Source organism: Molossus molossus, unplaced genomic scaffold, assembly GCF_014108415.1.
Source record: "Molossus molossus isolate mMolMol1 unplaced genomic scaffold, mMolMol1.p scaffold_m16_p_7, whole genome shotgun sequence".
NCBI lineage: Eukaryota > Metazoa > Chordata > Mammalia > Chiroptera > Molossidae > Molossus > Molossus molossus.
In genome coordinates, this window is record NW_023425401.1 from 16759817 (window position 1) to 16775657 (window position 15841).

At 34.4% G+C, this 15841-nt stretch overlaps 1 protein-coding gene across 7 annotated transcripts in view; it reads left to right on the forward strand.

The window, feature by feature from the left end:
* Nucleotides 1-15112, forward strand: part of FAM126A (family with sequence similarity 126 member A) — a 70732-nt gene extending 55620 nt beyond the window's left edge. For 2 of the 7 annotated variants that reach the window (XM_036246452.1, XM_036246453.1), the window contains exon 10: nucleotides 13608-14722. In XM_036246452.1, coding sequence (XP_036102345.1) covers nucleotides 13608-14182 — 575 coding nt within the window. In that variant the 3' untranslated portion in view covers nucleotides 14183-14722. Of the gene's footprint in view, nucleotides 1-13607 lie in introns of all 7 variants that reach the window. The other 5 variants (XM_036246454.1, XM_036246447.1, XM_036246449.1 and 2 more) reach the window with 5 other exon arrangements.
* Nucleotides 15113-15841: the final 729 nt, after the last annotated feature.

A 15841-nucleotide genomic window follows, 5' to 3' on the forward strand; every position in this document is an offset into this window, starting at 1 on the left:
ATTATTGTTCTGGGCTCTTTAGCTGACACTGGCTTCTTGTGGGGAAGATAAGGTATCTTTACTATAGTTCTTAAATATATAAATAACTCTCAATTTGTAAATGGATTTTAAGTTAAATTTATATGTAAATTATATTTGTTATATTACATTCATATATACATTATATATATATGAATTACAATAAAATTGAATTTACTTATACATTAATTTTTGCAGAAACAATGTTAAAGGGCTTGTAGATTTCAGAGGGACCCACAAAAGCCTTTTCATCCCCTAATGTTTCTGAAGCAGAGTACTATAGACTGTAGGTTTAGTTTATGACTGTGAAAACACATTTAGAGTTTCTTTATTTGACGGAACTCTAAATGTGTTTCCTATTTCACTTCTATCCCTACTACTCCCTTACTACACCAAGCCTTCCAGGAAGAGGGATTTCTTCCCAGGCTCCGAACTATATCACACAGTAGGAACATGGAATATGCAACTTTAAACCAGTGATGATTAGGATTGGGGAAGGAGAAGGGAGAAGAAGCATGAACTTTAAGGAATATTCTTTAAACTTTTGTCCTTGCCTCTTTCTTTGTTACTGCTGGTACTGGGAAAGAAGAAAGCAATTGGCCCCCTTTTCCCCCTCTCCTTGGGTTTCTTCCCTTTTCTACCCCTCTTCTTTCTTTTATTTATGCCTTTAAAAAAATTGAAATATAATTGACATGTAAAATTATATTAGTTCCAGGTGTACAACATAATGATTTTATATATATATAGGGAAATGATCACCAGAGTAAGTCTAGTTAACATCCATTGCTATAAATAGATAACAAATGTTTTTTTCTTGTGATGAAAATTTTTAGATCTACTGATAATTACTTTTAACAACTTTCAAACATAAAATATAGTTTTATTATCTATAGTCATCATATGTACATGTACATTACATCCCCAAGACTTACTTTTTTATATGTATAACTAGAGTCTTGTACCTATTGACCAATGGACCACTTTTACCCATTACCCCTGCCCAGTGCTCCCCAACCACCAATCTGTACTCTGTCTATATGAGTTTGGGTTTTTTGTTTGTTTAGATTCTACATATAAGTGAGATCACATGGTATTTATCTTTGTCTGTCTGACTTATTTCACTTAGCGTTAATTCCCTCAAGCTCTATCCATGTTGTCACCAATGGTAGGATTTCCTTCTTTTTTAATGGTTGAATAATATTCCATGTATGTGTACCTGTATATAGATTTTAAATTAATAGATTTTAGTTTTTATTTTTAGTTTCATAGCAAAATGGAGTAGAAAAATTTAGAGAATTTCCATAATTTCCATGGACCCTTTGACCACCTCCCCACCCTACCACATCTTCCCCCAATATCAACATCCCACACTAGAGAGATATATTGATAAGGCCCTGTAATTTTAATTTTGACCAGACTGTACATTCTCATATCGACTAAGTAGGGTGATTTTTAAAGACTGGTTGGTTTCAGCTGTCATATTTTGGAGAGACATGTTTGAAAACTAGTATGTTTGCCTGATTTTCCCCACTTTTCACTTAACTTAATGACTTTATAATTCTATGTTAATATATTTGTTTGTAAAGTAACATTACAGTGTAGAATTGCTGCTTTTAACTTTTAAGGGTCATAATTTCAGAATTAATAGCTTTATTTATATATTGTTAATTTTCTTTTAATATTGTTATTTTTTTAAGTGTATTGTGTTTTACTTAGTGTGTATTTTTTTATCCTCACCCAAGATATTTTTGCATTTATCTTCAGATAGAACTGGAGGGAGAGAGAGAGGAAGAGAGGGAGAAACATCGATGTGAGAGAGACACATCGATTGGTTGCCGTCTGCACAACCCCAACTGGGGCCGGGACAAACTGCAACTGAGGTACGTGCCCTTAGCAGGAATCAAACCCGGGACTCCCTGGTCCACGAGCTGACACTCTAATCACTGAGCCAAACCGGCCAGGGCAATTATTGTGTATTTTTTAAACCTAGAATTTCAAGCAATCTACAGTTTGAGGTCTTTTTAGAATTCATAATTTGAAAGTAAAATAAAATTAGAGAAGGATAATAGAATAAACATTAAAAAGCATTAAGTAAGGTAAGAGAAGAATGAAGAGATTATGACCATAGCAAGAATTAAAGTGAAAATTCCAGTAATAAAAATAAAACAGTGAAATAATCTGTTAATTTTCAAATTTAATAATAAAAATGCAATTTTATTCTTAAGTATTTTCTTAAGAATAAACAATAGTTAAAAGGAAAACAGAATTTTTTTTTTTTTTTTTGGTATGTGCCCCTAGCGGAAATTGAATCCGGGACTCTCTGATCTGCAGGCTGATGCTCCAACTGCTGAGCCAAACTGGCCAGGGCCGAAATGATTTTTTTATAATCATTCTTCAATTCCATAGTCATTCTTAAATGTTGCTTCTAAAGCTATCTTCATTATCTACCATATCAGCTGTAAGAGCCCTTTTTATTAAATCACTGTATGATCTTACCACTTTAAGACTCTTTTATACAGTTTATATTTATTTCCTTGTACGTTTCCATTTCCTCTCTTCTTCCAGATCAAATTTAATTTCTACTTTTTCTGTCTATTTTACCACACTACTATGACTTACTCTTCTACTGAAAAAAAAAGTTATCTGTACTTCGAACAATGTATCCACCTTTCTTCCTTTTTTATTTTTGTTTATGCTCACCCAATGATATGTTTATTGATTTTAGAGATGAAGGAAGGGAGAAAGAGAGGGGGGAGGAGAGTAAGAGAGAGAGGGGGAAAGAGATTGAAATACTGATTGGCTGCCCCAACCCAACTGGGGATCAAACCTACAACCTAGGTATATATACTGATCAGTAATCAAACCCGCAGCCTTTTGTGTGTAGGACAATGCACCACCTGGCCAGGGCCCAACTTTCCTCCTTTTAAAATACTTGTTGAAATACCACTTCATTCTATAAAAGACCCCTAATTAAGTTATGGTTGCAAATAATATGTGCTTTATTGTTTTTGCCAACTAGTTACCTAATGAAAGGCTTATCTGGTAAAATCCCAGTTCTGTATTACTGCACATCATTCTTTCCACTTGTGCATTTGTGAGATAATGAGACAAGTAACTGAAAAGCACTTGGCGTGCTTTAAAGCACTACATAAAGGCTGACTGTTAATTAAGAACTGTTTAATTTGTTTTATTTAGCTACATAATAATTTGTTCTTCATAAGTTTGTATTAGCTAGCTTGCTGTTCATATGGTCCTGTGATTGATTAGCTCTTTCATATTTCTCAATTTGAAATAAACATGTCCAGTTTGAGTGTAGTATCAAACACAAAAGTATCCATAAGTTATAGATAGTAAGAATTCATTTAATGATTTTTTTTTGTAGTTTCTGTAGCCTTGAAGTAAGTACTCTAACTCTATTATCTGACATTTATATTACCATTATGTCAGGATTTTTACAATGTTATTTTAATACCTGTTTTTTTCAGTTAATCCTCAATTAACATGAAAATAGAATAGACTGAACTTGTATTTCTTATTTATGTGCAGTTACAGCTGTTTGCAACAGGTAGGTGTCAATAGTAAAAGCAATATTTGTTAACTAGATCCTTTAATTTAGTCCTACTTTTGGTCCTGGCATATTATTTTTATAACATTGCATTTGATTATTTTGATTTAGGGGATCCAAGAGTACAAAGTTTTAAGTAGTGAAAAAGAATTGAAAATAACTATGCATATATTTTAAGTTTTCTAACAGTAATACAAAATAAGTACGCTGGGAATTTTAGAGTATTTAATTAATTATATGGAATATTTTAGTGAAAAATCACACAAAATGCAATTTATGTAGGTGCATTTTACAATTTACATAAGTGACCTTTCATGTTATAGTAGTTTTATTGCATTTTCAATATAACTTTCTATTTTAAAGGTGTTTAAATAAATTTAAATGAGTATAACAAAATACCGAGTCCTGTGATTATGTTTTTTAAAAATGATAAAAAATGTGATTTGTTTCCATTTGTTCAGTGGTTAAGTACTAATTTATTAGTTGAAAAGAGAAAAGGAACAATAAAAAGTAGCAGTTCATTTTGAAAAATAATTTCTTGAAAACTGGTTGTTGAGCCCTGGCCGGTTTGGCTCAGCGGTTAGAGCGTCCGCCTGCGGTCCGGAGAGACCCGGGTTCGGTTCCCGCTAAGGGCATGTACCTCGGTTGCAGTTTGTCCCCAGCCCTGGTTGGTCGTGCAGGTGGCAGCCACTCGATGTGTCCCTTTCACATTGATGTTTCCCTCTCTCTCTCTTCCTCTCTCTCCCTCCCACTCTATCTGTACAAAAAATGGAAAAATGTCCTCGAATGAGGATTAAAAAAAAACCCAAAAAACTGGTTGTTGATTTAGAAAATGTTAAATTTCTATTGTATAATAACATATTGATGAAACAGAATATTACTAACTTTTTAACTGTTGAACAAATCTGAATAATTATAAGAAGTGTATTTCAAAACATTTAAAGTAGTCTTCATTCTAGATACTACAGTATCTTTTCAGATATTCATAAGCCTTTATTTTTTAAATCTGATTTTATGAGAAAAGCATTAGTTGAAACAAAGTTGCTAATAGTTATGAAAGCATTTTGAAAAATGCAGAAATGATCATGTTAAACCCCAAAGTAGCAAACTTGAACAAATTGGCTATTGGAATTTTACATCTGCAATTAGAAATGTATAATGCTTGCCCTGGCCAGTTTGGCTCGGCGGTTAGAGCGTCGGCCCATGGACCAGAGAGGGCACATACCTCAGTTGCAGTTTGTCCCCGGCCCCAATTGGGGTTGTGTGGGTGACGACCATTCAATATGTCTCTCTCACACTGATGTTTCTCTCTCTCTCTTCCTCCCTCTTTCCCTCCCACTCTGTCTGAAGATAAATGCAGAGGATAAAAAAAAAAAAAAAAGAATTGTGTAATGCTTATGCTTTTAATTTTAATATTGTCTATACTTATTAAGGAAATTTAGGAAAAAAACTAGTAGTTTTATAAAAAGATTGAAATGTTTTTAGTATAATTTTGAGAGGCTCCATTATTTTCAGATTCTGAAATGCTATTTGAGGAAAAAATTTTCCTTTCCCATTATAGATGTTAAAACATTTAGACCAAAATAAGGATTTCCTTCTGGCCAAAGTTAGCATTGCATGCATTTTAACTGGCATTCTTGATATGAAACTTGATACTCATGTAGGACAAAATGAAATATTAGATGTTAGATGACTAAAAGAAAAAGAAGCTATTAACCAAAGAGCTAAAATATCACGTTGGCACAATTGACTCATAGGAACATTAGGTTTAAATAGGAAAGAATCCTGGCTTAGCCAACTTTAGAAGAAAACAAAACAAAAAAAAAATCTTAGTCTATTTCTAGGTAAAAGTAAAATAATTTTCTATACAGAGAATAAGATATTTTAGAATTGTTAGTCTTAGGCAAACATACTTGTTTGTAAATTATTGGTCTACATTTTACACCAAGGAGGCCTTATATAATTCTTGCTGTAGTTAATGAAGTTATTATTTGTTGATACTTATTACAGAGCACTATGCCATCCCCCCAACTCCCTTTTTAGGAGCATTTGTTATACAATGTACACAGGAAGAAATAAACTTTCATATATAGTTTTGTAATAGATGTTGCTTACCTGTTTTTGGTCTGTCTGGTCATGAGGATCTTTATCATGAAGGATTCACCTTGTCCAGCAGCATTCATGTTGCCATTCTCTAAGGCATTTTTTTTTTTTAAACTTGATACTTAATGAAAATGACAAAAGAAGTTATTGAGAGTGACTGAATACACCTCAGTAAGGAGAATTGTATCATTTACTGTATACGCAACAAAAGCTAAAGACTTGATTCTTGCCCTGGCTGGTGTGGCTCTGTTGGTAGTGCATCCTCCCATGCACAAAAGGTGGTGGGTTCCATTTCTGGTCAGTACATGTACCTAGATTTCAGGTTCAATCCCCAGTCAGGGTACATGCAGGAGGCAACTGATTGATCTTTTTCTTTCACAGTGATGTTTCTCTCTTTCTCTCCCCTCCTCTCTAAGATCAATTAAAATTTTTTTAAAAAGACTTGACTCTTCTTTACTTAAGGAAACTGGTAATAACTCCTAACCAGTGTGTCTATAAACAAATTATTTGGTCCAGACTGCATTTTTCTGTGTCCTGCTCCTTTCTTATTTGGAAAGCCTACGTTTGGCTTCAGGAGCCAGATTTCTTAGTTTTTATGTACTTGTTCAGAGTGTAGTCCCTTAACTGCCAGGACCTTATTCTGTGTTTCTATGGCAGCTTCATTTTTCTGTAATCTGCTTTGCAAATTACTGGTCTAGGCTGTGGACTGTTACAGTGTTGTTCTTTCTAACCCAGGACACACTTCATGCTCATTATTTTGTGCCATTTATATGTGACTTCTGTTGATTAAAAAATGCTAATAAAGTATGCAAATAATTTATCTGTGTACCTGCCAATGGCTGCCTGTTGTAATCAGAATAATATCTAAGCTCTGTATTATGGCATAGGTGTCCCTAGTGATATGATGTCTTACCTACCACTTTGACCTCATTTGAAGACCACTCTTACCCTTCCTTCTAACCCTTCAACATACTAAGCCATTTCTGCCTTAAGAGCTTTATACTAGCCATTTGGGATATTTGAGCTGAAATTTAAATGATGAAAAATTGCCAGCTTGAACTCTTCTTCCACATTGTTTTGTAGCCAGTGCTTTTTCATCATTCAGATCTCAGCTCAAATATCCCTTCCTTAAAGAGAGCTTCTCAGACCACCCATCTAAGGCAGACTTTCTCCCCTAGCTCCCTTCTTACTCTCGCCCACTATTCTTATTTTCTTCATTGTTATGCTATCTCCACTATCTAAAATTATTTTGTTTACTCAATTTACATTCTACAGTGTAAACTCTGTGAGGGCAGGGTCTTTATCTGGTTGACCATTGTGTCCCCAGAGGCTAAAAAATGTCTAGTACATAGTAGGTACTCAATAAATAGTAGTTGAATGCATGCATGAATGATAAATTTGTAATATAAACTGAGCAATTTGTTTCTTCTTTTCTCATTGTATTGAGAAACAGTGTAACAACATGATAGTCAACTGGGTAGAAGGGAATTCACGTATAATCCCAGTATTTAAAGAGTTATAATTTTATAATTTTTATATATTTGTGTGTGCTTTTCATAGTTGTGCTCTATTTAAATTAAAAAAAAATTTTTTTTATATTTTGCTTTTGTTCAGTTAACATTGTCAAACATTTTCCCGAGTCCTAGCAACTCCAATTATTTTAATGGCTACATAATAATCACATTGAGTTGATATTCCATCATTTACTTAACTTTTCCCTTAATATGTTAAATAATTTGTTGCTTTTTGCTACTATAGATAATACTGCAATGAATAGCTTAATATGAATGTAGATAGCATTTTTATTCCATTGAATAGAATAGACTAAATTAAAGGCTATGAAGTTGTTTAGATATTTTCTGACATTTTAAATATTTATATCCTATAAATTGTAAAGAAATGTATATTAATATCTTTGGGGTTTACTCTAAAATACTTTTAATAATTAGTATCAAAATGGTATGATATGGACATTTAAGGTGTGGATTAAATTTTTTTTAAGCTTCAGTTTGTTTTATTGTTTTTGTAAATGAATTTTGTAAGTGTCTTGGGTCATAACCAGATTACTTTAGACTTTACAGCAGTCTGAGTACAGAGCTGTGTGAATTCTATGAATAAATAAATTGTTCCTTAATTTAAATTATTATTTTCAGTAAATAAGGAAATCTTGAAAATATAAAAGCTAAAGTTGGGATAAAGAGTTCCATGAGTTATATAATGGAGTAGATATTTGGGATTATAAAATTACAGAGGGGAGAAATCTCAACTTTTCATGATCAGTTTTAATAATATTTGCAATTTGTTTCACCTTTTTCCTCCCTCAAAGCCAGAAGACATTTGTAGGGAGAAATGATTTGAGTGCCTTTGAGAACCAATTTGGATATGTCCATTAAAAGTATTCTTTAATTCCCCTCATTTCTGTATACGGAGAGAAGGTTACCTATTTATAGAGGTTATACAAATAAAATATTCTCTTGAGAAGTTTCTCTTTGGATCTTTTTTGAACTTTTCGAATTATTTGAAGTCAAATGTAAGTATTGCTTTTGTAGGTATAGAACAAGCGTAACACCTTTTGCATAGATTTTTAAGTTCTGGGCTTTTAAACAGATTCTGTTTTCTTAAGACATTTATATTCCCTTAACTGCCTTCTAGGGGGGCAATGTATGTCATCCCATGGATGACATGATAAAATAACTATAGATTTTTAAAAATCTTTTTGATGTTAAGCATTTTACTACATTTAGAGGTGGCTGCTTCACTTTTCCAAAACAAAGAGCCTTTGCTTTTCTCTGTCAGCTAAAAATTCTTATTAGTGCCCTGGCCAGTTTGGCTCAGCAGTTAGAGCGTCAGCCTGAGGACCAAAGAGTCTCGGGTTCGATTCCGGTCAAGGGCACATACTTCTGTTGTAGTTTGGTCCCCAGCCCTGGTTGGGGTTGTGCGGGAGGCAGCCAATTGATACGTCTCTCTCACGTTGATGTTTCTCTCTCTCTCTCTCTCTCTCTCTCTCTCTCTCTCCTCCCTCCCACTCTCTTTGAAAAGGAAAAATATTCTCAGGTGAGGATTTTTAAAAAATTCTTATTAGCATAAACTGTATATTATTTTTCCTTTTTTAAATTTAAGTAACACATTCCTAGCCTACCTTTCTCATGTCTTCTACATTTTTTATTTATTCTAATAATAATTTTACCTCATAACAGGAAATTCATTTTATCAAACAAATATTTATTGGGTACCTATTATATGGAAACTACTTTCCTAGGTACTAGGTATACAGTATTGAACAGACAAAAATCTCTGCCCTCATGGAACTTACATCTAGTAGACAAGATAAATACTTGTCGGTTAGAGAGTGATTAAGTGCTAAGAATAAACAACAAATTAGGGAGGATGGTATATAAAATATGGGGAATATTGATGGGATGATCAGGGAGGGTTCACTGAGAGGAAATTTTTGAGAAAAAACCCAAAAGAAAAGTAAGGAGATGAGTCATGTAGCTATATTGGGAAGAGCATTCCAGGCCTGGCGAACAGTAATACCAGTAAGAAGAAGGTATGTGTAGGGGGATTGGGTCACAGAGCTATATAGGGGATAGAAGATATTGGAGAAATAATGGAGAGCAAGATCATGTAACAAATGTTTATTGGAATTGTTTTTCTTTATTCTGTAATTTTCCTGAGCATTATATTTCTGTTCTTTCTAGCTCTGTACAGAATTTCCTGCTTTTTAAAAATGAATTTAATGAGCAGTTAAAATTTTTGCCATTTTTACCCTTTTGGACTGATAACACGCAAAAATTTATGCTTGTAGAAAAAAAACACATGGTCTTATTTTTTCTACTTGCCATCTAATTTCATGTTTTAAAATTTAGTATCATGGCTTCTTGGTCTGCAGATCTTCATCACTATCACAGTAAATGTGGTTAGCAATCCAGTTGCCTAGTGCTGCTTTATATTATTATTCTTGTCATTTTATTATTTTTTTTCCTTTATTGACTTTAGAGAGAGAGGAGGTAAGAGGGGGAGAGAGAGAGAGAGAAACATCGATGAGAGAGGACATCAATTGGCCGCCTCCTGCATGCCCCACACTGGGGATCAGGCCCACAACCTGGGCATGTGCCCTGACCAGGAATTGAACTGGCGACCTCTTGGCACGTGGGTCGACGCTCAACCACAGGGCCACACCGGCTGGACTATTCTTGTCATTTTATAATTTGCTTGCATAATTTTAAATTTGCACCATTTTAAACAAATAATTTTATTAGCATCTTTTAAAAAATAAATACAATTAAAGAAAAACTAACCTTGAGAATTATGACTTAGGTTTTCTTAGAGACGTTTATTTACTCTTCCTTCTGTTTAGCCAAAGTAAATTATTTGCTTTCTTTGAAATGACTAGGACTCCAGCAAATAAGTTAAACCGAATTGAAGGATGTCAGAGGACATTTAACTCGAACTGATTTTAATGAATTGAAGAGTTAGAATTTATAGTATGTTAGAATGGACATTTGAAGTAAAAAGATTTTGTTTAGTTCCCCAATGAATAGTTGTGTGGCTTTTACTGAACTTCAGTTTCCTTGTCTATAAATGGGAATCGAATTGCCTACCTCAGAGGCTCACTATCACACATTGTTTCGGGAATGAAATAATATTATAGGAACACTTTCAAAAACACTATTTAGTGCCATTCACTGTAAGTAGTAGTATTTTCTATTCTCTTAGGATACCTGTGCTTATCTTTTAAAATTTTGTTGTATTAATATTCAATGGCTTTGTTATGTCTGGATAATTTTCACAGTTGATAATTTTTTGGACTTATGGTCCCTTTTATAGATCTTCTGTGAAATTACTTCTACAGTGTAAATGGACAAGTCTTGGTTGTCACCCAGCAGTGCCATGGCGAATTTACTCTGTTGCAGTGGCTTCTGGCATTTACCTCACTAAGATTTTATTTGCCCTCACTTTGAAGACAACTGTTAGCAATGGAATATATTGGTTGGAACTTTTTAGTCTCATTAAACCTGTATTATAAGGGCACCCAGAAGCTGCAGTGTGATGCTATCTTACCAACATGCTTTGGTCTGTCTAGGAAATAAAAATTTGATTTAGAGAACCTTCAGTTAAATTTTTCTGAAGCATTAAGTAAATGAGAAATCATTATACCACCACATTGGCCAACCAGCCCAGGGCAACATGAAGGTTTAAAACCTCCAGAAGTGCATTTTGTGCTGGGTATGGGATACACAGGGCATCCATAATAACTTTTGTTTTAAGTTTTCAAAATTTGAAAGAATCCGAATAGAACCATGGTTCCCAAACTTTGCTGCACATTAGTTACGCTTTTAAAAACCCCAGTGCCCAGCCGTGGCCGATTTGGCTCAATGGTTTGAGCGTCGGCCCAGGGACCAGAGTCTTGGGTTTGATTCTGGCCAAGAGCATGTACCTGGGTTGCGGTTCGTCCCCGGCCCTGGTCAGGGTGGTGCGGGAGGCAACCAGTTGATGTGTCTCTCTCACATCGGTGTTTCTCTTTCTCTCTCTCTCTTTTCCTCTCTCCCTCCCTCCCAGTCTATCTGAAGGTAAATGGAAAAATATCCTTAGGTGAGGATTATAAATAAATAAATAAAAATCCCAGTGTCCAGATTATACCTCAGAATAATTAAAATCAGAATGTCTAGTGTGAGAGCCGAACATTAGTAGTTCTTAAAGATCCCCAACTGATACCAATGTTGGGATCCAAAATTTGGGAATATGTGGCTCTGGCCTCCATTTCTTTACTACCTGTTACTGTTTCACATTCTTTAGCACTATTAGTGAGAGAATTATAATCTTATCATGAAAAACATTATAAAGTAATATGTGATGTCCCTCAAGCAGATTTGTGGTCTACATTTTTTAAAGAGTATAAAATGTTGTACATACTCTATTGTTTTGAACTTTGACTTTCATTACTGGCCCATGGTAGATATATTCATGTTATTTTTTTCCCATTTCTTACAGATATTTCCTCAACTACTTTAAATAAAATCATGACTTTGTGACTTAAGACAAAAAGAATAAAATGTCTACAAGTATTAACGAGTTAGAATGGTCATTCCTTTGTTTTGATTACAGTGGCCATTTTCAGAATAAAGGACCAAAACACAATTTGTTTCTCCAAATCCATTTTTATTTTTTCTCCAGCTTAGTAAGGAACTGTTATAAGATTGCCTAAACTTATGAATTAGTATGAATCTGAAGGAGAAGGCTGTTTAATTATATCAGAGCTGCATTAATATTTACTAATATACAAGATTGATATGTGAGACAAAAACCATACCTATAGCATTATGAACCATTATATCATAAGTGAATGAGCATATTTCCAATATTGTGATTTACTAAGCCTCAATGTAATCTAACAAAAAATAGAATTTTAAGTGTACAAAGGTGAATTCCTAAGTAGCTTGATTCCTTTTGTTGACAAAAGCTAAAGTTGTGGGTGTATATCCTTGAACATTTGCCTAAGGCTTTATAAATAAGTTCAGATGGTCACACTATTATCTTAAAACAATAGAAATCCTATTTTGATTTATGAAAAAATATTTGTTTCATAGTCTGTGTCAAATATGTGTGTGAAAAAATGCAGAACATAAATTGATGCTCTGTGATTTTTTGTTGTCATTTAAAATGCAAGAATATTATCCTATTGTCTCCAGTGCCGTCAGTACTGTAAATTATGGAAATTTCTGCAGTGCAAATATTTGACTTAATTTATAACATTCAGTTGTCCAGTTTTTGTTTTGGATCTTTTGTTTTTTTTTTGTTTTGCATTTTTATTTTGTTTTGTTTTCAGCCATCATTTTGTCTTATCATCTTCAATTCTAGAGCAACCTGACAACAATAATGATACTACTGAATTGGGCATCCTTGTCATTCCTGAAATTAGTGTCACAAATGTGGCCGGAGAGAGAACCGGGAATGGGGAAAAAGGCAGAACACTAGGAGAGATTGATGCTCAGCATATACAGGGCGTGCAGGAAACACACCCTGTTTCAGATCCTAGAACTGAAAGCAAAGGCTTGCCAGAGATCAGGAGGCAAAAATCTGTAAGAAAAATGATGGAGGATGGAATAAACTCACCTGGCAGAGTGCAGTTTTAGCACAGCACTTTATAGCTGCACTCCAAGGTATCTCATGGAAAAGGGCCACTGCTGCATGTTTTAAGCAACAGTCACACAGTCACAAAAATTTTGCATGTCATCTAATAATCAAAATGCATGAATTATGCACCATAATTTCTCTTAATGACTCTTAATTCTCTTTGGAATGGTCATACCTATATTGTCTCTTGAGTAAATTGTTACAAAAATGGAGGCAGAAACTTGCTTCCAAAATAATTGCTTATCTTTTGAGATCAGAAGTTCTTTCGTCTTTGATATGAAGGATAATGTATATAAAACTTTTAAGTTTGAGCTTGTGATAATAGTCTATTTTTATCTTTATAAAATAATCTAGACTATAGCATACAACCTTAAAATATTTCTGAAAATATTTTTTAAAGTTTCTTGGTAAGAGCTTTGATTTTTTACTGCTTTGTTACTAGAGGAGAGCTTGCCCCTAATTTCATTGTGTGGTATTTTTCCTAATTGTTTCTGATCTTTTGCATGGTCAGTAAGAAATCTCTTTCTGAAAACACGGTGGGGCGTGGTTTATGGCATGCTTTTTGTTTAATATGCTCTAAATTACTGTTATTTAATTACAATGGACTGTTTTTAGCATTTTTATAGAATGATTTGATTTATTCTTTGATTTTGGTCTATAATCTGTTGCTTTATCTAATTATGCTAAAGTTTAATTTATTTAAAGTATAATTTGGTATTAATCATGAAAAAAGAATTACTAAAAATACTTAATGTTAATTAATCTTTGTTATTTCTTTGTTTAGGAAATACAGAATTAACAGATCAAGAAGAACTGATGGACATATCTGAAGTTGACGAGGGATTTTATTCCAGGGCTGCATCTAGTACCAGCCAGTCAGGCTTATCAAACAATAGTCACAATTCTGGTAACAAGACAAGTGTAGGAAAGACTCAGAGACGTTCAGGAGGAAGCAAAACTGGAGGAAAAGAGAAAGAAACTACGGGGGAGTCTTGTAAAGATCACTTTGCTCGAAAACAAACTCAGAGAGCTCAAAGTGAGAATCTTGAGCTTCTCTCTTTGAAGAGACTTACGTTAACAACCAGCCAGTCCCTGCCTAAACCTAATAGCCATGGTTTGGCTAAGACTGCTGCGACTGTATTTAGTAAATCTTTTGAACAAGTCAGTGGTGTGACAGTCCCACATAACCCATCATCTGTTGTTGGCTGTGGGACTGGGACAGATGCCAATAGGTTTTCCGCTTGTAGTCTCCAAGAGGAAAAACTTATTTACGTTTCTGAAAGGACTGAACTTCCAGTGAAGCATCAATCCGGTCAGCAGAGGCCTCCTAGTATTAGCATTACTTTGTCCACAGATTAATATGTAAGAGTTTTCTCATGTGACCAGTGAATCTGGAAATAAGGCTTTGCTTTTTTTGAAAGTGCCCAGGGTCTTTCATCCTTGTTCCTGACAGAGCCCCAGTGTCTCAGATTCTGAAGGCTTTATGAAGGGAACAATGTCTAGGTTGCAGTAAGTTAAAATATGGTTTTGTTATTTCTTGGTTGTGTGTGTGTATTTCTTTGTTGCTCTAAGATTGTCAGTGTGACAATATATATTTTGTCAAGTTGTCTGATCAGACTGGTTATATCTCATGTGAAGTCATGAGTTGTTTTTTCCCCCTAATAACTCCTGTTTTGGTAGATGTAAGTTTGGCCTTCAAAATTAAAGGAAATCTCCATGTACGGGAACTGTTTTTTTAAAGGATGAGGCAGAGGTACAACTCCAGGAATTCTACAGCTGACTGTTCAGCAAGACAGTTTTGAAAAATGGGCATGTTAAAAAACCAAAAATGATGTGAAAAGTGCCTGATAAGAATGTTTGTAACCAGACCATCTTTAAAATTAGTAGAACAATTTATATAAAGCATTGGAAAGTGCTTGGTAGCTTAGTACCTATACTATTATATGATTCCAGGGGATGGGCAAAGGAATTTCTGTTGCTGTCTTTGGAACATTTTTATGTCAAAAACTAAGTTGCTAGTAGATGTATTGTTTTGAAGTGTTTGATTTGGATTGAGCAGGTGAAAATCCCTTTTAATTTCTAAGATGTAATAGACTATAAGGCTGACTTACCCTGTTGATTGACTTCAGAAATCCTAGTGGGTCTGGATTCCTGTAATTCAAAGCACACATCATTGAAGACTTTTGGGAAATCGTAAATCTTGCAACACAGCTCTCAAGATGCCAGTATCAACCATATTGTTTGTCTGCAAATGAAGGATATTAGGTAAATTTTTAATCAATAAAATGTCATGAGCCCTGGCCAGTTTGGCTCAGCGGTTAGAGCGTCGGCCTGCGGTCCAGAGAGACCCGGGTTCGGTTCCCACTGAAGGCACGTACCTTGGTTGCAGTTTGTCCCCGGCCCTGGTTGGTCGTGCAGGTGGCAGCCACTCGATGTGTCCCTTTCACATTGATGTTTCTCTCTCTCTCTTTCTCTTCCTCTCTCTCCCTTCCACTCTATCTGAACAAAAAAATAGAAAAATGTCCTCGGGTGAATATAAAAAAAAAGTCATGAAAAAATAAAGATAGTGAAATATGGACAAAGGACATTTACATATTAACTCACAGAGGGTCATTTATGTTTGTGTTCTTAAATTTAAAATTATTAAATATGAAAAAAATGTGTTTTTTATTTTGTGAACAGGCCTATTTTCAGTGTTTTTTTATGATAGAAAGAATAATCAATGTAGTTACCTCACACAAAAAAATTAAAATATAAAAGGCAATATGACAGAAGCTAAGCAAACTTGTATGTGGCCATAGAGAACTAAGTTTGGTATTTGCTAGTGATGGTCATTCCAGCTATTGAGGTTGCCTGTAAATCAAGAATATTTAAGTAATAACTCACAGTAAGAGAGAGAGAGCAAGACTGAGGATGAGGGTAAGCTGACTGGGAAAGAGGACCTAGGGAGCTGTCCACCTGGTCTCTTTCACTGTTAGTATACAGTGGTTCCTTATTCACGGTCCCTAGCTGTGATCA